The 22238-nt window shown below is 51.6% G+C and overlaps 1 protein-coding gene across 2 annotated transcripts in view; it reads right to left on the bottom strand.

The window, feature by feature from the left end:
- Positions 1-4528: 4528 nt before the first annotated feature.
- The window catches only part of POLE (DNA polymerase epsilon, catalytic subunit), a 33406-nt gene continuing 15696 nt past the window's right edge, over positions 4529-22238 (bottom strand). The window contains exons 23-48 of one of the 2 annotated variants that reach the window (XM_074554192.1): positions 21786-21943; positions 19759-19954; positions 17396-17610; positions 17036-17138; positions 16759-16839; positions 16560-16682; positions 16254-16472; positions 15729-15935; positions 14432-14575; positions 13964-14104; positions 11559-11712; positions 11373-11479; positions 10283-10459; positions 9690-9913; positions 9322-9542; positions 8519-8723; positions 7946-8119; positions 7564-7689; positions 6949-7081; positions 6674-6860; positions 6454-6585; positions 6155-6348; positions 5760-5960; positions 5355-5480; positions 5140-5229; positions 4529-4919 (exon numbers count right to left, since the gene is read on the bottom strand). In XM_074554192.1, the coding sequence (XP_074410293.1) occupies positions 4806-4919; positions 5140-5229; positions 5355-5480; positions 5760-5960; positions 6155-6348; positions 6454-6585; positions 6674-6860; positions 6949-7081; positions 7564-7689; positions 7946-8119; positions 8519-8723; positions 9322-9542; positions 9690-9913; positions 10283-10459; positions 11373-11479; positions 11559-11712; positions 13964-14104; positions 14432-14575; positions 15729-15935; positions 16254-16472; positions 16560-16682; positions 16759-16839; positions 17036-17138; positions 17396-17610; positions 19759-19954; positions 21786-21943 (4152 nt within the window). In that variant the 3' untranslated portion in view covers positions 4529-4805. The remainder of the gene's footprint in view (positions 4920-5139; positions 5230-5354; positions 5481-5759; positions 5961-6154; positions 6349-6453; positions 6586-6673; positions 6861-6948; positions 7082-7563; positions 7690-7945; positions 8120-8518; positions 8724-9321; positions 9543-9689; positions 9914-10282; positions 10460-11372; positions 11480-11558; positions 11713-13963; positions 14105-14431; positions 14576-15728; positions 15936-16253; positions 16473-16559; positions 16683-16758; positions 16840-17035; positions 17139-17395; positions 17611-19758; positions 19955-21785; positions 21944-22238) is intronic. The other variant, XM_074554193.1, reaches the window with a different exon arrangement.

Here is a 22238-nt window from a genome sequence, read left to right as displayed (position 1 = left end):
GCAATGAGACAGGTAGGAAAAAGGAAAAGTGACTGATGAATCATTAAGAGTGACCTGCAGGTAGTGGCTGTGTGATGGTGTCATTGTGAGGGCAGCAGAAGAGGAGGACTGTGCTGGCTGAAGCCACAGCATGCACACCAGATATTTGGATTTCTCAGTCTGGAAAATGCCTTTACAGAATTATGGGCAACACTTGCAAGTTGTGCATCCATTGTGGAAAATAATTTTAGGGGATAAAGTAAAATTATTTAATTAAATCTAAAGAAAGATATATTTTAACTGGCACAGGTATTCTTTTAACTTTAAGAAAGCATCTTGTCCTTTAAGTAAGTGGTCTTTTTTATCATCTATCAGCAGTCCTGGCTTACTAGGGGGCTGGCAAATGTGACGTCTGAATCCCATTTTCATCCTTCTACAAAAAGGATGAAAAGGGGGATCTAGTGAACTCCTTCCTCTGGTGGCTGGGAAGGCTGTGGAGCAGAGAGATCCTCGTGAGCACTTTGCTGACAAGGGAACAGCCCAGGGGGAGAGGGGTGCAAGATGGGATTTGAGCCAGGGAAGGGAGGTGGGATACTGCTTTTTATCCAGTAAAACCCCCCAGCCCTGGAAAAATAGCAGGACATTCACACCACAGCCTGAGAGTGTTCATCCCTTCTGATGGGAGAAGAGGCTTTTGTGTCTTAGAAGAAGTCATAAACTATCCAAGATCCTTGAAGTGCTCCCAGACTAATTTCTGGGGCCTTTGACCAGAGGCCTGTGCACAATCCACAGTGCTGCAATGATCCATGGTGCTGTATTTTGCATCTGTCTGATGCAGAGTCCTCCAGAAGAGAAAGATCATCTTGGAGGTCTCCCTGGGAGGAGTCGGGCTGCTACCCATGACCACAGGGCACTGTAAGGAGTGGGAGGAATCTCAGGTGGATCCCAGGTTGCTTTTCTTGGAGGAGCCTTGAGCTGCTCCTGGGTTCTGAGGAGACTAAAGCAGCTGTGTAAAGCCTTCAGGAGATGCCTGGGAGGAGTCTGGGGTGGGTCCTTGAGGATGTAGGTCCCATGAACAGAAAAGAATCGTCTTGGATCCCTTCCCTGGAGAAATCTGGGGCTGCTATTTGGGATTGTGAAAAATGCTTGGCTTTCTGCAAATATTAAAATGAATATTATATGTGTTATGTTAGAAAGTTATGCTGTACTAATTCTTTTATGTAGTGTGTTAAATACAGTTTTACGTTATAACATGTTAAAACAGAAACTATGCTATGTAAGATACTCTTTAACTAGCTCAAGAAAGATGAGATAATCAAGAAATTCTTTGCACAGAGATAACAGCAACAAGCTCTAAGAAAAGAAATATTGCCTTGTTATTGGAAAAGACAAACTTTCTTCCACCTCGTTTTCATCTTTGAGGTGCCAACAGGATTAAGGAGAACTTGACAATAACCAAGAACACCCTTTGTTTGAAAAGAATTTCTGCATCATGTATGAGATATATGAATATGCAAAAGGCTATTACTTTTAAGAGTTATTCCTTTGTTAGCAATGCTTTTTTTAAGGAAAGCATCTGAACTTTTGTGTTCTTTGCTTTTATTGTCCTTTATTGTACTAGCTCTGATTCCAAATTCTTATTGTTCTAATTTGTATTACTATTTTATAGCCATTTTATTACTATTAAACTTTTAAAAATTTTTAATAAGTGATTGGCGTTTTTCACAGGATTTCAGGCACTGAAATAAAAGAAAGGCTCCAGAAGATGCATGGCAGGTGCCTAATGTGGAACCTAGAAGATGCAATTTCCACAAAGAGAAAAATCATCTTGGGCGGATTCCCTGGAGGAGTCTGGGGCTGGTGCCTGGGATATCAAATGCCTACAGTAGAGATGAAAAGATTGGGAGATGCCTGGGAGAAGCTGCAGGGAGATTCCAGCAGATACACTTTTGTTCAAAAAGAGAAAAATCATCTCAGGTTATTTACTTGTAGGAGTCTTGGACTACTACTCAGGATGTCAGGATTTATCGGTAATTAGTGAAAAGACTCTGTGAGATGCTTGGGAGGAGTCTCAAGTGGATCTTCAAACAGACAGCTTCTACCAAAGAGCAAAACATCTCAGGCAGCTTCCCTGGAATAGTCTGAGTCTGCTACCCGGGATATCAGGTCTCGAAATCACAGATCCAAAAGCGCCAGGAGGTGACTGGGAGGAGTCTTGGGGTCATCCAGGATAGTTCCCTCCAGAAGAGATAAAACATCTCCAGTTGCTTCCCTACAGTACACAGGACATCAGGGCTTTAATAAGTAGAAGCAAAAATCTATTCGAATTCTGGCCAGCCCAGCCCGGCCCGGCCCAGCCCAGCCTGGCCCAGCGCAGCCCAGCCGAACCCGGCCGGACCGCTCGGCTCCAGCCGGTCGTGCAGCGCCCCCTGCGGGCGGGGCGGCTCCTGCAGGCCCCGGCTCCGCTCAGGCCCCTCCCTCCCTGCCCCGCCGAGGGCCCCCGGGGCCAGAGGAGTGAGTGACTGCGGGGGATGCGGACATCAGGCGCAGCAGGAGCACGGTGGTGTCATCCCGGGACGGCCTCCAGTGTGAGCCGGATGACGGGAGGGGACAGAGGAGCAGAGCGTCCTGCAAAGCATCCCCCTGCCTGCCTCGCATCAGGAGTGAGAATCGACCCCAGTGCAACCACAGTGCTGCTCCAGGTCTGCCCAGCCCAAAGCTCTTCCCCCTTTTTGGGATCGTCCAAGGACTCCAGAGCTATTCCTCGGCACCCGGTCACCTCTTTTCATAGAAGCATGGAATATCCTGAGTTGGAAAGAACTCGCAAGATTCATGAAGTCCTACTTCTGGCCTTGCCCAGACAGCCCAACAATCCCACCCTGTGTGTGTTTGTTGTCCAAACACTTCTGGAGCTCTATCCCCGCTCACAGAGCAGAGATCAGTGCCTGCCTCTCAAGAGGAGCTGCAGCCCCCCTGGTGAGGTCTGAATAAACCAAGTGCCCTCAGCTGTGAAGTATGACTTCACATCTAGACACTCCACCATCCTCACAGCCCTCATTGGATGCTCTCTAAGAGATTTATATCTTCTTGTATTGAGATGCCCAAAAGCTCCTGGTGTCATGCCCACAAGGATCCCATGGCTGCAGTGGGCCTGTGCCCATTGAGATGCCATGGCTGTGGTGAGCTCATGCCCCTTGGGATGCTGTGCCCATAGCATGTGAGGGCTAATGGTCTCTGCTGCTGTGTGGGGTCAGTGTGATCATCAGCCATAAGTGCAAACTGGACCTGTCTGACCACCCAATGCAGCCCACGCTCTCCCTCTCACTGTGTCCACCCTGAAAGCACTTTGGCTTCCCTGACTACAACTACAGGTGATGGCCCTGTCCCACCACCACAATGCCCATTGGTCTCCTCCTTAGATGGTTCCTCAGTGGGGGAATGACTCTGGGGCTGCTCCAGCCTCATGCCATGCCATGCCATTGCAGGCACCACCAGAGCAGAAAGGTCACGGTGGAAGGGTGGATAATGCACGCTCTGCCTGAAACCATCAGTAGCTCCCAGTTCTGAGGGACCTGCTGCCTCCATGAGGAGCAGCACACATGGAAGAATGGGACATGTCCTACAGCCCACCTGCCACCACTGCCAGCCCCAAGCTTGTAGCCGCATTTCTCTTCACAGAGAAAAGCAAGGCACAACTTCCCAAGGATATTTTCTGGGATTCACATTCTCTGAACCTCAGAGAGAGAAAAAACAAATCTTACCTCAATTGCTGCGCCTCTTGTTGTTCACAAGTGGAATGCATTGTGGAAGGTAGTTCACTTGAAGAGAACTGGTAATTAGATTCTGGGGTGAGTGTTTTGATTCACTGATCCATTGAATCCGTGTGTGTGTCAGACTGTCAGCTGACAGTCACAACATTCTGGGCAGTTGAGTGCTTTGTGCAGATTCAGTTTAGAATAATGTAATATAGAATAATATAGTATAATAAAGTAATTAATTAGCCTTCTGATATCAGTAGAGTCAGATGCATCACTTTCTCCCCATCATCAGGGTTGCCCTGCCTTTACTGTACAGGCTGTCAGTAAACCTTGCCTGGGGCCACTCACTGCAGTGAAATGGAGGGACATGGGCTCAGAGCTGGTGGCTGTGTCTCCATCCTCCAGCCCTGCACTGCCATGGCAGGGATGTACAGCCTCCAGCCATGGGCTGCTGGTCCTGCAGGGATGTGTATAGGCTCTCAGGTCCCCCACCTCACCAGACAGACCCATTAATACCTTAATGAGAGCTGACAAGTGCCCGGGCCAAGCATGCCCAAGCGCATTGGCACAGGGAAGTCACCCCAGCGCAGCCAGCTGCCCACAGGCAGGACCTGCTGGCAGGTGTGGGCAGCACCTGTGGGCACTGCCTGCCTCATGCTGGCAAGGGCTGGGCTGAGGATGGGGTAAGCCACTGGTACCACAGCCACCAGTATGACCCAGGCTATGGGTGGTGCCACAGCCACTGGCACCCACAGCCCCTGATTCCTCCCTCCCTAAAAATGACACCTGCCTTCTACCACACATTTATTTACAGAAATTGAAAATTAAAACTACACCTGGGGCCAGCACAGACCTGTGGAACCCAGTTCTAGCCACTGGAAACTCCCAAATCCCCCACCAGGCAGCTCTGGGCAAAGACAACCCAGTGCCAAGCATGGCTCTCCTCCTCTTTCCTCCCTGCAGGAGGGGTGTGCAGTGTCTTTGTGGTCTGGCCCATGGCCAAGGGGGTCCAGTACTACTCTCCATGGATGTGAGAGCATGGAGTAGGCAAGAAGAGCAGCCCAGCCCTCATTGCTGGAGCTGGAGGTTGGTGTGCAGCAGCCACTCAATGGTTTCCAGCAAGTAGGCCATGCCATAGTGCCGGGCAATGTTCTGGAAGACACTGACATGGTCCATGAAGACCTGGGAAGAGAAGAACAGGGTGGAAAGGAGGCTACCCAGCATCCTGGGCAGCCAGGGGCTCTGAGGGCTCTGGTGGAGTGGCTGGGCAGGGCTGGCCAGAGAGCAGCTCAGCAGGTGCTGCAGGATGTGCAGTTAGAGCAGAGGCAGAGGAGGCACAGGGCACCTTAGGGCCCCTCACTGAGCTGCTGGGCTCGGCTGGGCTGGGCAGGTGTTGAAGTACCTGGGAGGAGATGGTGAGGGTGAAGTCTCCAGCACAGCTGCAGTACACAGGCATGTGTGTCTCCTTCACACCGTGACACTTTCTGCACACCTGGAGGCCAAGGAGGTTCAGGTGGGTCAAGAGATGAGGCCAAGCTTCTCTGCCAGTGGCAAAGTGAATGTGTCCAGGCACAGACAACCAGTGAAGTGGGCAGAGTGGGGGATCCCTGTGCTTACCAGGTCCTGCAGCACAAAGGCCATCAGTTTCTTCTGCAGGGCTTCCACCAGCGCCATCTCGATGGCATCAGTATCATACTGCACATGGCAGCTGGGGCAGAGCCAGCCGGGCACCACCAGCCTGTCCTAGGGGCAAAAAGAGGGGCGTAAGCAACCACAAGTCCCATGCACTGGGATGGTGGAACTTGTTTCTGGAGAGGACAGAACATAAGCCAAAGCCCAAGCATGTTCAGATTCATCACATGCAGCTAGAAAAGATGAACAGAAAATTTGCTTTAGGAGAGGATGATCATGGACAGCAGGCAAAGCTGCCAAACAAGGGGGAGATAAAGTGGGTAAGATGATCGGCTGGCCTCCAGCATTGCTGTACTGGGGCCTCTTTTGTCCCTAGGAGAGAAGCTGCACCTGGGAAGGGGCAGGGTCCTTGCACAGGTCCAAATCCCTGCAGAAGTTGCAGTTCCTGCAGATGACTTCAGGAAGCACATAGGAGCGGCAAGGGTCCCGAAACTGGGCTGCTTCTGAGAACTCGCCCACCTCGATGAGGCGCAGCAGGTCCCGGCGTAGTTTGTTCACCTGGTTGGTTATGTTGGCATCCAGGGAGAGGACCTGCAAGGATAAAAGCCAGATGAGCCTAGCAGCAGACACTGTTCTAAGGACAGCTCAGATCCTTGTGACCCTCATATAGATTCAGGACCAGTAAAAAGATCCATCCTGGGAGAAGCTGCAGCAATGGACAAGGACCAGAATTTCAGGTCAGACCCCAATCCTTCAGCCAAGAAGCCTGGCCCACCCCTGCTGACCTTGCAGACATATTTGATGAACTCCAGAGCTGGGTTGTTGAGTGGCAGGTAGGAGCCAGGCAGGACTGGGAACATGTCTGAGGGTTCTGTGGCATTTTGGGAACCAGCCATCTTCTTCTGGATCTTCAGGGTGATGGTGAAGAAGCTTTGGGTGAGCTCATTGGCCACGTAATCTTGAGAGAAGGTGATCATGCCTAGAGGGGTAAAGCAGAGAGTGTTTGAACTGATTGGTGGTACATAGGGCAAGCAAGGTGGGTGTCTCTACCTGCAGCAGGGCCGTCCTGGGGCTTGGCACTCACCAGGCATGGCCCTCAGCTCCCCCAAAGCCTCCTGGGACACCTGGCTGGTGCTCCTCCTCTTGATGGGGGTGCTCCCAGGGATGTTACGCCGCAGTTCTTCCTTCATGCTGTGGTACACAGCCACGATGTAGGCTGGGAAGACATAGGCAAGGCTCCAGCTCCTATCCAGAATTGGCACTGGAGGGGCACAATGACCTCATCATCTCCCCATGCTGCTCACCTGATATGATCATCAAGAAGTAGCTCTGGCAGGAGCCGGCCTGGGGCAGGAACTGTGCAATGTTCCAGTTATTTTCCAGCAGCTCCTCCACATCTGGCTCCCCTTTCTCCTCCTCTTCTTCCCTCGCTACCTCCTCCTCCTCTTCCTCACTCTCCTCCTCCTCCTCCAATGTCTTCCTGGTGTCCTTCTGGGGGTCACATGCATAGCAGTCTCTCATGCCCAGCCAACACCTCCCTACTCTGCTCCCAAGGGACAGGGTGCTTCCCATCTCTTACCTCCCCATAGTGGATGCGAGAATCCACTTTTCCCTTGATACCTCCATAATTTGCTGGGTCCATCCAGAGCAGAAACTCCCAGCACCGGGAGAATGAGATGGTCAGAGAGTGGAAGATCTCCTTGGAGTGGATGCTGGAGGGAGGAAACTGCAGTCAGTTCCTGTGTCAGCACCATCTCTACTCCATGGGACACTGTGGGGATGTGGTGCTGACCAGGAGAGAGGAGTGTCCCCTTTTCCACTGGGCCCCAGCTAGGGATCCCAGGGGAAGCCATGCCCAAGGACGCTTGGCTCTTTGTTCTTGTATCAAGGTGCCTATACCACAGCTGGGATGTGGACAGCCAGCCAGGGGACAAGTTGCTGGGCATCTCGGGCTCTCCTTGAAGTCTCTTCAGGATTGAATCCTATGAGTATACTTGGAATACTGCCCATAGAGGGCAGCTAGGGACAGATCACTACTCCAGGCATGACAGCAAGAGAACTGGGAGGCCTTGTCCCTTCCGTAGCTTTGCCAAAAAAATAAATTCAGTTTTGAGGTGCATTAGAAGACAAAAAATCAGCATCCTTCTCCCTGGTCTTGAGCCCTGCCCCAGCCCCACCTCCAGGTGCACCTCACCTGTTGATGATATACTCCATGTAGCTGATGGCATCCTCAATGTGCCGCTTCTTGGTGCACAGGATGATGCGGTTGAAGTTGGCGTAGACCACAGAAGAGCCCAGGCGCTTGAACTCAGCCACTAGCCTGCAACAGGGCACAGGGTGGCATCAGTGGGCAGGAAAGCAATGCATGAAGGGCATATGTGACTCAAAGAGCACGTGTTGATTCCTCAGCCTAGAGTCAACATGCAGCAACACTGGGCAAGGGAAGTCACCCAAAGAGGATGAGAGATCCCTCCTACTGCCCACCTTTCTGGAGGATCACTGTGGTTGATCCTGGTCACTAACATCACGCCTCTCCATTCCCCATCCACCAGACTGGCACACTTGACCTCACTTACTGTAGGAAAAGCTTCTTCATCATGTTGTGGAGCGTGCGGTGCAGTGCTGGGTCATAAAGCAGGGAGGAAGGAGAGCGGAGCCAGCGGTAAAAGTGAATGACCTGGTTGTCTGCATAGACATTGTGGTACTGCGTAATCTCCTTCACCCAGCTCACCACCATGCTCTTCAAAATCCTGCCAACGAGTAGAGACTGGCATCACCCACCAGCGACCAGCAACACTTCCCCCTTCCTGACAGGGACATGTTACAGACACACTAGAGGATTTAGAACAGGAACTCCCTTCTTCAGCCCTCAGCACATATATGCCTCTATAACCTGGCGGAGCATGAACTAAGGAGAAAGCAACATCCCCATGCATCTGCTGGCTGAGGCACCAGGCAGCTCTGAGAATCTTCCAAAGTGTTGGAGAAGATGCCTGCCATGCACTGGAGGCCTGGATTTATACTTAGACCACCCTACAAGCCCTACTGCTGGGGAAAGGCTAAAGCCAGGAGGGAGTGAAGTAGAACCCTGAGGGGACTTGCCAGGGTGGAGACCACCTCTCTACTTCCTGCTGTTTCTCAAGCCACACCTGAAAGTGTTGGAGCAGAGGGCAGTTTCATCATAGCTGGCTGGGATGTTGGCAGCTTGGTTCCCTGTGACCATGTCCTCCAGGGATGCCTGCTGAATCACATCGAAGCTAATGCTCATGCTGGAGCCTCCTTCCATGTCATTCACGTGGTGGGACTGCAACACGGTGTTCACAGCCAGGCTCTGGATGTCCAGCTCCAGACACACTAAGAGGCAGACACAGCTGTCAGCAGGGAGGCAGGGAAAGGACCAGGAACACCCTCCTGCTGCTGCCAGAAGTGCTTTTCACAGGTACAGGGTGATCTAGAGGTGCTACTGCACTCAGAGGGCAGATGCTTTCACAGGCATGACTGGACCTTCATAGGTGTTGATTGAGCCTTGTCTTTCAACAAGACTCAGACCTACTGACCCTCTGGGGACCACCAGTTTTCCTGGAGGCTGCAACAGTGGACCTTAGAAGAACTCAAGCTGCCTAAGAGAGGTCTGTCCCAGCATCACCAGTGATGACCGAGTGAGCTGTCCTTGGGCTGACAACATTGCAGGTGGTCTGCCAAGTGCTGCTGTCAGTGGTCATTGGTAAAGAATCCCCATTTTGATGCCTGCACATGTTTCAGGTGAGCCTTCCCTGCTCCAGGGCATGCCCATAGCATCCTCCTTACCCATACAGATGCTGAAACCCAAAAGCTGCTGGTTACAACTGTCACCATAGAGACTCTTTGGGGACTGCATCCACACCTCTGCAGGACTCACAGAGCAGGATCCAGCTCTGCCCCATTCAGTGCTCCCACCTTCCTCCCTCTTCACCTGTGGAGTAGCAGCCAGGGTTGTTGATCTCGACTGAGGCTCTCTCATCAAACTCCATGACCAGGCGGTTGTCATCGGCCTCCTTCCCCCCCAGGTCGGGGCGGGCCGTGGGGGACAGCCACAGCAGGTGGTTGTGACGACGAAGGTGGCGTGAGAAGAACAGGTCAGAGCCGAAGGTGGAGATGTCATCAGGGAGGTTTCCAATGGGGATGTGGTAGTACCTGAAGCACAGAGACATCAGTGGTCATTGGCATGAGCATGGCTGCAGGGAAAACAGGGACCCTGACCGTCCCCTCAAGGGGTGAGACAACTCCTGTGGTCCCACTGAGGGCATGGCAGCCTCAGGGGAACATGGCCACCTTGGGTACCTGCTCATCTCAAAAGCCTGGGAGAGGCAGGTGTCCAGGTTGAGGTAGTGGCGAATCATGCGGCGGGCGGCATGGCGCTGCCAGTCCAGGACGGAGTAGCTGATGTCGTCTACCAGCCGGATGGGGACCAAGGGGAACTCCTCCATGATGGGGATCCCGCTTGCCAGCTGCTTCAGGTCCCAGTTGGACTGCACAGCCACCAATGTGGGGCCCCGGCGCTCATCCTGCAGCAAGAAGAAAGAGACATATCCTGGTGCACCTCTCACCTGCTCAACAGGAAGTGTCAGGTGCTCCATCCCCACAGCAGGTCCCCACGGTTCTGGGACAGCACACCCCAACATTCCTGAAGCATGCACCCACAACAACACCAGCTCTCCAGCTGAGTGCAGGGATGGAGCGAGATCGTGAGGTGGCCTTGCTGCTGATACTGCTCCAGATAAGCCCCACACAAGCAAAACAAGCAGCCACTTCATGACCGTGGGTCCAGCAGTTACAAGCAGGTGTTCTTGGAACTGCTATACCAGTGCCTTCCACAGCATCCTTCCCTTAGTCCAAACGGTCCCACTGAAACCTTCCCCACACCTTCATCTCACCTTGTAGCCCAAGAGCAGCCGCTGGACGCCTCTGTAGATGGCCTTGGGGTCGGTCTCAGCGCGCACCTCGAAGGTGTGTTTGTCTGGGGGCAAGAGCTCCTTGCCCACCTTTTCCAGCAGAGCCGTGCGCTCCACTGAGAACAGGGTGGTGAGGTTTGGCATCTGGTTGCTGCGTACCTGGGTGGAGGAGGGACCAGATCAGAGCAGGAGGAGAGCAACTCTGGGACGTGCAGTGGCAGGGGCCCTGCTAAAACTTGGCAGGGATGTGTGATGTACGAAGAAACCTCCTGCTGTCTGGCCCTATCAGGTTTGGGGTGGAAGGGACCTTTAAATGTTGTCTTAGTCCAACCCCCTGCCACAGATAATACATAATCTCAGAATTGTTTAGGTTGGAAAATACCTTTATGATCAAGCCCAGCTGTTCACCCAACACTGCCAAAGGCCACCACTAAACCATGTCTCCAAGTGCCACATCCTCACATCTTTTAAATCCCTCCAGGAATGGTGACTCCACCACTGTCCTGGGCAGCTGTGCCAGGGCTTGACAACTCTTTTGGTGAAGTTTTTCCTAATATTCATCCTAAACCTCCCCTAGTGCAACCTGAGGTCAACTAGACCAGGTTGCTCCAGGCCCCATCCAACCTGGCCTAGAACACTTACAGGGAACAATTTCCTCCCAATATTCTACCTAACCTTGCACTCTGGTAGTGGGAAGCCATTCCCCCTTGTTCTGTCACTCCATCCCTTGTCCAAAGTTCCTTTCCAGCTCTCTTAAGGCACTGGAGGGGGCTCTAAAGTCTCCCTGGAGCCTTCTCTTCTCCTGGTTCAACACCTCCAGCTCTCCCAGCCTGTCTACAAAGCAGAAGTGCTCCAGCCTTCATCAGAGCATCTCTGTGGCCTCCTCTGAACTTGCTTCAGCAGCTGAGCATGTGGGGTCTCACCTGAGCAAGGCAGAGGGGCAGAATCTCTCCCTTCCCTGCTGTGGGGATCAGTTCAGGACATGGGGGCTTTCGGGGCTATCAGGGCATATGGTCAGGGCATGTCCAGCCATCAGCACCCCCAATTTTCCATTCTCCACAGCCTTCCTTACCTTGTCCAGCACAAAGACAGCAGCCTTGCGCTGGGAGGGGATGAAGAGGCCCAGGACTGCCTTGCTGCCCTGGGCACTGTGGTACAGGTAGATGTGGCGAATGCTTCCTGGGGACACAGAGCACAGAGCATCAGCGGTGCCCATGGGTGCCAGGTGCCCCAGGAGCCCCTCTCCAGGATGCCTCACCTGGCTCCAGGTAAGTGAACTGAGCCAGTGAGCGCATCTCCAGGTGCTCAATGTTGAAGGTTTCAGCCTCTCGCCCTGCCAGGTGCCGGACGAGCTGCCTGCTGACCATGCACACACAGCCCAGGTGGATCACGGCACGGAACAGCAGTGGCACCTGGAATGATGGGGAGAGATGTGATGGAACAACTGACTACTAAGCTCTTCTTGGGGGTTGCAGACCTAGAACAACCCAGATTAAAAGCCACAGGTAGCACATATCTGAGGTGCCTTCGCATGAGTTTGGTACTATCAGCCTTGCTAAAGCTATAGAACAGGTATCTCGAAATCCACATCTACCTATATACGCCCAGACCCTACCATCAAGGTACTTTGGAGGACGTGTGGAGCAATATTTGGGCAATCTTGCTGCTCTGCAACTTGTGGTCTCTCACTCTGAGGCAGGGGCTCCATTTGAACCTCCAGATAATGGAGCATGGTGGGAGATTCACCACAGAGCCATCCTGTTTTATTAACCCCGTAGCTGTCAAGTCCACTGCTGTTGGAGACTCTTGAATGGCTTGCTGAGGAATCTGTGAGATTCCTCAAACTAGTGAGAAGTAACAAACTAGTGAGAAGTAACAAACATTTGTTGCCTAATTGCTCTTCCCTTGTGCTAGTTTTAGTTGTGGAGGCCCCTCACATCTCTTCAGCAAGATGAAGCAGTCCCATGTAAGTTCCATCCCTGAGGGCAAACTGTTCCCTCCCTTGCATCCCTCTGTTAGTCCTGCTGGGTTTTTTGGGATAATAATCAGAACTGCACTGCAGATGTTTAAAGATCAAGACAGAGCTTTCCTTGCCCAGGCTAGTGTCCAGCTGGGTTAACTATGTCTCTGAGGACAGAAACTCCACAACCCCTTGGGCAACCTGCTCAACGATATTTGCAGAAGTTTTTTCTGACATTTACACTGAATTTACATGTTTTAGGTTGTGTCCACTGTTGCCCATTCTTTCCTGGGTGCCAGAGCAGAGCCTCTTCTCCACTCTTCCCATCAAGCAGGTCCCCTGAGCCTCTTCTGGGCTGCACAGTCCAACTCACTCAACCTCCCCTCAGATGACAGATGCTGGTACCCCATGACTATCTAAATCCCTTCATATCTTTAAAACTTCTCCATGTCCTTCGTTTTACTTCAGCTGCTCATTTAATTTTCTCTAAACTTCTTGGTTTTTTCTCTTCCCACTTATAAGCTCTACTAGAGTAGAGAAGACTCAGGTTTTTCTAGAGGAAGGTCTATAGATATAAAGAATCTGAGTACAAGCCAGTCACTTCAGACAAGTAATCTGAAGCACGTTTTGGCTGCTGCTTACCTAACCTCAGTAGGGTTTGGCGAGGACCCATTTTCAATTGATGATGGCATATATGGTTCAACCTTTTACATCACCATAAGATTTCACAGCCTCCACGTAATCATTAAGTGTTGTGCCTTGCCTTGAGAGACTTTTCTTCAAATTTTTCAAAAGTAGAAACTTGAGGTGATTAAAAAAGTTTTCTTCAACTATGTCCCACTGGAATTCTTCATAAGTTACACAAGTAACTCGAGTAGCAAGTCTCCCAACTCTGTGATGATCTTTTTGCCCTTGCAGCCTCCTGCACCTCAGAAAGCATTTCATGGCCAGTGGCACCTCTGCTCACAGCAAAGCTTGTCCTACTCAGGACTTTTAATCCATAACAATCCTACGGTGCATTTCAGTATCAAATTCACCAGCATTCATGTTTTCTTTAACTCCACTCTTACAATGGTGTGGTCTATTCTGCCACTTCCATACAGGTCAGGTCTTTTCACTACAATATCTTCTTCATTAAATTCCTGTCATCAAGTTTTGATCTGCTGGACAAACCAGCATCCTCACTGGAAGCAAGCATCCCAGGTTTCCACCTTCATTCTCAGCATTGGCAAATTGAATTTTAGCCTCATTGCTTTATACAGAATTTCATTTAGGTTGTTCTTGCTCTTCCCAAACTTTCAAGTTATATGCTGTTCTTATATCTAAAGCTTTTACAACCTTGTTTTAGAGGACGTGGCACTCCGACCTATGTATCACTCCACATATGTTGGGTTTTTCCCCCACTTTACTCCAAATGCCCTTTCTCTTTCCTGGTTACAATACCAGCAGGCTAGGTCAGGATTAGTTTAGAGGAAGCTCCTAATTTCTTTCCCCAAAGTTTCCTAACTCCAAATAAACTGAAGTCCCTTTCTCAACATACTGTAACCCATGTGCTGATGCCCAGGACTTCTGTCCATATGAACATAATTCCCACTTTCCTGGACAATGTCCAGGGTCTTGGATTTTTGATGTCTCACCACTGGAACTCAGACTAACAAGCTACTGCTCAGCAACCCTTAAAGACGAGCACCTGAAGGAGTTACCTGTGTCTCATACACTCCCTCGATGTCCGGAGCAGAGAGGTCTGCATTGATTTCGTTGATGTGCTCTTGGTACATGTCTTCAGGAACAGAGTATTCGTACAGGTTGTAAACTAAGTTGGAGCGGGGCAGGATTCTGTTTACCTGCCAAGGTAAGGGGCAAGATAACTGGGACACATCCCACCACATGGCACCACTGCCAGGAGCCAGACTCTGAGCCAGGCCAGCCCCTGGTGCCCTCTCCTAAGGAAATCAGTGGGTTATGCTCATGCACATTACAATTCCTTTAACAGAGAACTTGATTTCCAGGCAGACTGGGATTAGCAGAGGGACTAGGGCCTGGATGAAGGATATCCATGGGGTAGGAGGTGTTGCGTGGCAGACGCTTGTAACTCCTGCTTACAGGGGAGGTGAAGTGCCTTACCTCAGTGCAAGCAGCTGTTTCCCCTTCCAGAAGGGATAGGTCCTCACCTTCCTGTAGGCTGTTCCCTCCTCAGGCTTTGGGACGCGCTGATTGACGTAGAAGACACGGGGGATGCTCAGCTTAATGCAGTGCAGGTCACTCCCTATCACCGCCCACAGCCGGAACAGCCCAGGCTGGCTGGTCTCAGCAATCTGCAGGACATGGGGCACGAGGTCAGTGTTAGCAGGAGATCCAACATGCCATCAGTGCTTACATCTACAGTGCAGAGCACTCTGGGGGGATCTATATGGTCAGCTGGTGGCTAAAACCAAAGTGGGGGCTTAGAGAGTCATCACTTTCAGCTCTGGAGTCCCTGTGTCCTGCTACTGTCCCAGGGCACCATGAAGGAAACTCTGCCTCTGGCTGGCCAACCAGCTCCAGGGATTGTCATCCAAGTCACTTGAAGTCCTGGACCTGCAGCTCTGACACCTTTCTGGAGGATGAAGTGGGTGGCAGGGGCTGGGCTTAGGTGACCACACATAACAAAGGTTTGTAAAAACACCTGGATGACACCACCCCACCTCTTCGTTTGTACATTGTTGGCTTCTAGGCACCGCTGAAATCCCATGGCCAGTGCTGGGCTCCTTAACACAGGACATGGACATAAGGAATAGAGTGAAGAGCCACAAGGAGGAAGAAGGGATTGCAGCATCTTTCATATCAGGGAAGACTGGCAGAACTGGGACTGTCTATCTCAGAGCAGAAAAAGCTCAGAGGGATCTCATCCACATATATATACCCAATGGGAAGTGCAGAGAGACAGAACCTGACTCTTCCCAGTGGTGCCCAGTGGAAGGACTAGACATCATAGGCACAAAGCAGAATGCAGGAGGGTTTTTCTGCATGTCAGAAACTTCTTCCCTGCAAAGGCGAACCTGGTCCAGGTTGCCTATGGATGGAAGTGGTGCTCTCCATCCTTGGAGATATTCCAGGACATGTTCCTGAGACCTCAGCTCTGGGTGACCCTGACTGAGCAGGATGTGGGACCAGAGGCACAGGAAAGCTGCCCAAGCCTCAGCTGATGTTTTTGCCATTCTGTGACTGCACAGTGCTGCCCGCAGGCTGAACTAGAGCTGCCCCACCAGCAGATCTACCCATGCATCTCAGAGTCACCAAGAATGACTGTAAACACCTGTTTCTATCCAGATGTGTGTGAGTCTGAGGCTCTGCAGCCCCTCCTGGGCTCCCCAGGGCAAACATTTACATGGGGTAGGTCAGGGCTCCTGGACTTCACCATTTGACCACAGAGAGTAAATGTGAGGCTTGTGCCCCAGGCTGCTCTGTGGCAGGTCCCCTCCCCAGTACCTGCACGACCTGCCAGGGCAAGTCCAGGATGCTGCGCGCTGTGCGGCGCAGGTAACTGCCCAGCCCTCTGGACAGGGCATCGCGGACCACGCCTCCGCCCGCCGCCCCGCCATCCTCCAGCCGCCGCCTCTTCCTCCGCTCCTGCCGCTGCCGAGCCTGCAGCTCCCACTTCTTCTGGTGGAAGCGCAGCCACACCAGACGCTCCTCCTGAGTGGGGTGACCGCAAGAAAGAAATCAGCAAAAGCGTCCCAGCCCCACAACATCACACCATAGAGCCTAGCCCTGCAGCCTCCAGTCTCACATCATGTTCTGCCCCAACTGTGAAGCCACCACCCCCTTTTCTCTATCAGTGATTGCTTTTCTGTGTCCTGGTAGTATGTCTCTTTGTATCCCAGAACCATGTGTGTTCAGAGTGTGGGTTCTCAGAGTGCAGCTGTGAAACCCACAGCTTGCTCCTGGAAGCACCCAAGCTTGGATGGATGAATACAATCCTGGGGCATCCCCTGCAAAATCTGCTTCACCTACCTTGGTGGTGCCAAGGGATGGAGGTGGGCCCAGGATCTCTCGCCAGGACTGGGACAGCTCCAGTTCCTGGGACATCTCTTGGCTTTCCTCTGCTGCAGGGATGCGCTTCCGCTTATTTGCAATGGGAACCAGTGGCAGAGGGATCTTGACAGCCCCAAAGTCCTCTATATCACTGACCTGTGAGCTGGGTGTCCCCTCCACAGGCGGGTTGGCAAGAATCTGAGAGAGCAAGGAGAGCAGGAGGATAGAGGCTGCAAGAGAAAAGCCCCACTGGCACTGCCAGCACCTTTCCCTCCCCCTCTTTACCTGTTTCTTGCCTTTTGAAACAAAAAGCTCATTGATTTTTTTCTGTTTGTACACATCATTCTTCTCCAGGAGCTTCTTGTGAAGCCAGTCTGGGTGTCGGACCCGTGGCACTGGGTTTTTTACCTGCAGAATAGCTCCAAATCACACTGAGTCCCCTGCAGAAATCCTTCCTCCTGTCCACCCCCTCACTGCCCTGTACCTGCTGCAGGGCTGCAGGAATGGTGATGATTTTCTGGATGGTGCTGCCCAGCCTCTCGATGTAGTAGTCCCAGTCCAGGATCTGGAAAGAGGGCAGAGCTTGGGCAGAAAAGAAAGCCAAGCAGAAGGGCCCCCAGACACAGGATCAAACATCCCAGTAGCACCCTCACCCCAGCCCCCTGCTTTGTGAGCACAGGAGGCCACCACCCAGGTTGTGTCTCCAACAGGACGAGCCCATGTCCCAGATGTGGTGTCACCTGCAGGGATGCCTCACTCACCGCGCGAATGTTGAAGTCCTGCAGCGAGGGGCTCTTCAGCCATTTCCGGAGGTAGTGCTTGCGCACACTGGGCTCAGCTTGGAAGATGGCAAGGGGGATGGCCCTGGAGAAGGCAGGCAATCAATGTCCCAGCACCCCACAATCTACTCTCCCAGCCTGTGGAGATCCTCCAGGCTTCTCCTAAAATCCTGCGAGGCCACTGGGCTGTCCAGTCTTATCCCCTGCCCTGCTCACAGCCTGTGCCAGATTCAGGTGATCACCTGGCCATGTATTCCACCTCCCTCCCTTCTTGCTGCCTGTGCATCCCCTCTTGGTTTCTCACACACTGCCAGAAGTCCTGGCCCCTCCAGGTGGGGTTACCTCTCGGTGACAGGAGACCCTTCTGGTTTCTTGGAAATGATGAAACGGCAGCTCAGCCCTGCATCCTTCACCATCTGGTCCCCCAAAAACTCTGCCAGGCGCTTGGCAGTGCTGATGGAGGTGGACTTCTGCTCCCCGTAGTCCTCCAGTTTGCGTGACATGGAGCGGTTCTCTGAGATGAGCTCAAACAGCTCTGAATCAGGCATGTTGGCAGCCTGAAGGCCAGGGAAAAGCCCAAAGTTAGCAAGAACTAATGATCAAACTTTGCTGCTGTTAGAAAGAGGGAACACCACACACAGCTGGTGTGTCTCTTTACTGGGAGCCTGGGAATTGCTTCCCGGTGCAGCTACTAGTGGGATCTATAAAAAAGAGGGTGTGTGGGTTTCAGGTTGGCAACAATTGCATCAGCCCAGCTGCAGCAGTACAGCTTTGTGTTGTGCATACCAAGTTACGCTCACCAAGAATTTGTTGTAAAACAGCATCACAAAATGAAGGACTGTAGAGGATTAGAACTAAACATGTTTTGTCTCAAACATTCTGAGTTTTGCTACAGGAAAGGTGCGATTGGAAGAGAGTGTCCCATAGACGTGCGGCAGTGCTGTTCTGAGCCAATTCCCTGCTACGCCTTAAGACTCAGGCTTAGTCCCCTCTCCAACACACATCCGGAAGAAGGGCTTGCTGTGCATGAAAGGGAGCAAAGAGGTGCCCTCTCTTCTTTTTCTCCTCTCTTTCTCTTCCACTTTCTTTGTCTCATTGTTTGCCCCAGCTCTCGACTATCCATATGGCATGACCAAAGCAAGACCAACACAGATCTAAGGACTGGTGATATTGTTTTCTTCCCTTGCTTTGCCTGAGCAAAGAGCCATCATATTCTACTTCATACTTGGTATTGAACCCTGTTGTGGGAGTGGGGAGCTTTCGTAAAGGTGTGTTGTGGCTTGTTAGCCAGGACCTTTGAGTAGTGGTGTTGTGGCTCATGCACCAGCACCTTTGTGTGATGGTGTGTTGCAGCTTGTTAGCCAGTACCATTGAATACTGGGGGTCTACTGGGGCTTGTGAGCCAGTGCATTTTAAGGAGCTTGTGGTGGGAGTTGAGAGCTTTTTGAAGTGTTACATACAAAACTAAGGGCTTATTTGCTTCCACTCTTGTGGAAGTCTATTGTAAGAATTGGCTTGTTGACTAACACCTTTTGAGCTTATGCAGTGGGCTGGTTGCTGGAGTTACAGCAACTGTACAATAAGACATAAAGAGTTCCTGACACGTGAGTGGTGTGTTTATTCAACCTGATGAGAATTTATGATGAACATCATGCCCCCGGACCAGCAGGTCATGACAAGGACCTAGTTAGACTCATGTTCCCTCCCACCCTCTTATCTCACAGAATCATTTGGGTTGAAAAGCCCTCTAGTATCAACAAGTCAAATCATTCCCCCAGCAGTATACCAAAGCCACCACTAACCATGTACACAAGAGTCACATCCACACAGCTTATACATTCTTCCAGGAATAGGGATTCCACCCACTGCCATGGGCAGCCTGTGTCAGAGCTGCACAATCCTTTTGGAGATGAAATTTTCTCTATTATTCAACCTAAACCTCCCCTGCTGTAGTTTGAGGCTGTTTCCTCTAATCCTGTCATTTGTTCCCTCGTTGAGAGTGGTACATGGATTGTGGGCGTTGTACGTCCCACGTGGTTCCATCCTATTGTAGCTGTAGAGTAAGAATGTCCCCCCTGAATCTCCTCTTCTCCACGCTCAGCCCCCACAACTGCTCCTCATTAGATTTGCGCTCCAGCCACTTCCCCAGCTCTTTTCCCTTCTCTGGACATTCTCCAGCCCCTCAATGTCTTTCTTGTCATGAGGGGTTCAAGGTGCCTCACCAGTGTCCAGCAGAGAGGGATGATTACTGCCTTGGTCCTGTTTGCCATGCTATGGCTGGTACAGGCCAGGTGCCATTGCCCTTCTTGTCTACCTGGGCATGTGTTTAGTCACTGTTGATCAGCATGCCCAGATCTTTTCCTGTCAGGTGCCTTTCCAGACCCGATGCCCCCAGCATGGAGCATTCCACGGGGTTGTTGTGACCCCTGTGCAGGACCTGGCACTTGACCTTGTTGAACCTCACACTACTGGGTTTGGCACATGGATATACAGCCTGTCCAGTTCCCTCTGCAAGGGCTTCCTGCCTTCCAGTAGATCCACACTCCCACCCAGCTCAGTGTCATCTATGAAGCGACTGAGTGGTAAAGTGGCACAGGAGACCCCTGACTGTGCAAGCAAAGTCCACCCTCCCACAGTGCCTGAGCAGCTCAGATGCTCCTTCCCAGGCTCCACCTTGGAGTGCAGACTTGCTGAGCTGTGCCTACCTTGCTGTAGAGCACATCCAGCCAGTAATCGGCCACCTTGGCCACGGAAGCGTAGACCTCCTCCAGGGTGCTGCCTTTCAGAAAGGCTTCGAACACAGATGACTGGAATATCTTCACCAGCTGCAGTTCTCCCCGGCGTTTCACCTCAAACCCCTTCAGCTCAGCCAGGGACCCATCCTCATTGAACACGGCGTACCTGGGAGAGTGTGAATAAACCTGGCCTGCACCAAGGGACACATCCCTCAGGGTGCCACCGGTGTCCCTCCTGCCAGGCTGCTTCTCCCCATGCCTTTGTGCCACATCCAGCATGTTCAAAGGAGCCACAGCTGCACCTGGATAATCTCAAGTATCCACAGCTTCTCTAGTAACCCTGGTCTAGTAAAGAACCTCAGCTCTTGCCCCCAGATCATCCACACTGACTCATCGAACCAGAGGGGAAGTGATCTTTAAGATTATCCAATCCCATGCTGCTGCCATGGGCAGGACACCTTCCACTAGGCCAGGTGGTTCCAAGCCTTGTCCAGGCTGGCCTGGAACACTGTGGAGCTGCCAAAGCTTCTCAGGGCATCCTGTGCCAGTTGTCCAAAGTCCCCCTGCAGCCCTCTCGGAGCCCCTTTAGGCCCTGGGAGGGGCTCTGAGCTCTCCCTGCAGCCTTCCCCGTGTAAACACCCCAGCTCTCCCAGCCTGGCTCCAGAGCAGAGGGGCTCCAGCCCTTGGAGCATCTCCATGGCCTCCTCTGGACTCAATCTAGCAGCTCCATGATTTCTTGTGCTGAGCACACCAAACCTTGATGCAGCACTGAGGGTGAGGAGTGACCTTAAATCTTGTGTAAGTAAGGGAAGGAGATGAGAGCCCAAGAGGGGAAATGAAGATATTAGGAAGAGATTTAGAAAGCAGGAAATAGGCAACTCCAATGTTGGCAGAGAGGTTGAGAGAAAACTGGATGCAGCCATGACACACTTAAGGTAACATTCCTCCCTCTTGCCTTTTCTTTTCTTGCATTGTTTTGCCTTTTACAGCCCTGAAAATTATCTGTATGTCTCAAAAAAAACCCCAAACCACCACTGTGGGAATAACCAGTGAGAAGAGGGGATACTCAGACCTGCTTGGCCAGCCCTTCTCCCACCTACCCACATTCCCAACAGCACAACCTTTCCTTCCTCCACTGACCACAGTGCCTGTAGCCATCTCTAGGCTGTTGTGCTTGGAGAGTGACCAGGTAATAAATGCCCTTTCTTAGACCCCTAAACTATAGGAATCCAGAGCTCCTGAGGAGAGTTGTGCAAACACAGCCCACTCAGAGCTGAGCAACACTTTGACTCTTGCAAAAGGGTCTGAATGACTGGAGAGGGGCACTGGTAGGGAATGGTGTGTGCTGAACCTTGTCCTGTCAGGGATTAAGCACAAAAATGTTCAGAATTGTGAGGACAGAGAGTGCTGGGGACAGCAACAGCATGTTTTGGAGTCAGATCAAGGTCTGTGGGCTGCCACCCAAAATAATGGATGTTAGTGCTCCAGCTCACATTCTTGGTTAGGAGGTGGTCATTGAGAAATCAGTGAAGTTTGGGTACAACTATCCCATAATGTGACAGTAATGGCAGAACCAGTCCTACTTACAGATGGAGAGGGAAGGGGAAATACATAGGAGAAGTGTTACTGGAAGTCTGTTAACACTGAAAAATAGGAAGGCAGGAACTGCTAAGTTTAAACAGATTGGGTTGAATAGAAGCAGTATTAGAAATCCTCAGAAGCAAAGTCAATGTTCTCCTGCACACCTCAGAGCCAAACAGGCAGATGTCTGGTCACTAGGCAGGAGAAATGTAATTTTCCTGTTATCTGATAAAATTTACTGCCATAATAGCTGCATTCAATGATCTGACATAAGGAACTTGTCATTTAAAGCCAGTGACTCAAATGCTGCTGGCTCTGGAGGGAAGGACCAACATGCCCCACATGTACAAAGGCAACAAGATCCTTAGTCTTTCAACTCAGGGGAAGAGACAATATTTCAAGCTTTGAAATCTCACCTTTTCTTCAGCTTCTTGCCCTCCTCTTTGGAGGCTGGAAGGATCATGGCCAGGTATGGACCATCCACTTCAAAAAAGATGCTGTTCTCTGAGCGCGTGACGTAGGTGAGTGAGGCTGGATCCTGCAGCTCCTGGTACTGGTCATTTGTGAAGCCTTCCTGTGGCACAGCCCCAGGAGAACAGTTTCAATCTACAGCTGCCAGGTCACACCAGGGGATGCCCCTGGGACACACCCTGCCCAAAGGGACACCTGAGCACCCCTCTGGGAGCTGGAGCACAATTTAGGACTCAAAAGTCAAAGCACCTTTCCTGCCTGTTGAGACCCTAAAATGATATTTTCTTCTCTTACAGAGCCTGGAGTAAGCAGAGCATTGGTTTAGACCTTGTGCTGGACTCCCTACCAGCACAAGTAAGCATGCACCTCACCTGGACTCTTACAGATCCCCTCTCTGA

The sequence above is a fragment of the Zonotrichia albicollis genome, chromosome 18 (genome assembly GCF_047830755.1).
Source record: "Zonotrichia albicollis isolate bZonAlb1 chromosome 18, bZonAlb1.hap1, whole genome shotgun sequence".
Lineage (NCBI taxonomy): Eukaryota > Metazoa > Chordata > Aves > Passeriformes > Passerellidae > Zonotrichia > Zonotrichia albicollis.
Note: the sequence above shows the minus strand (reverse complement) of the source record. Positions and strands in the feature narration are given on the sequence as shown.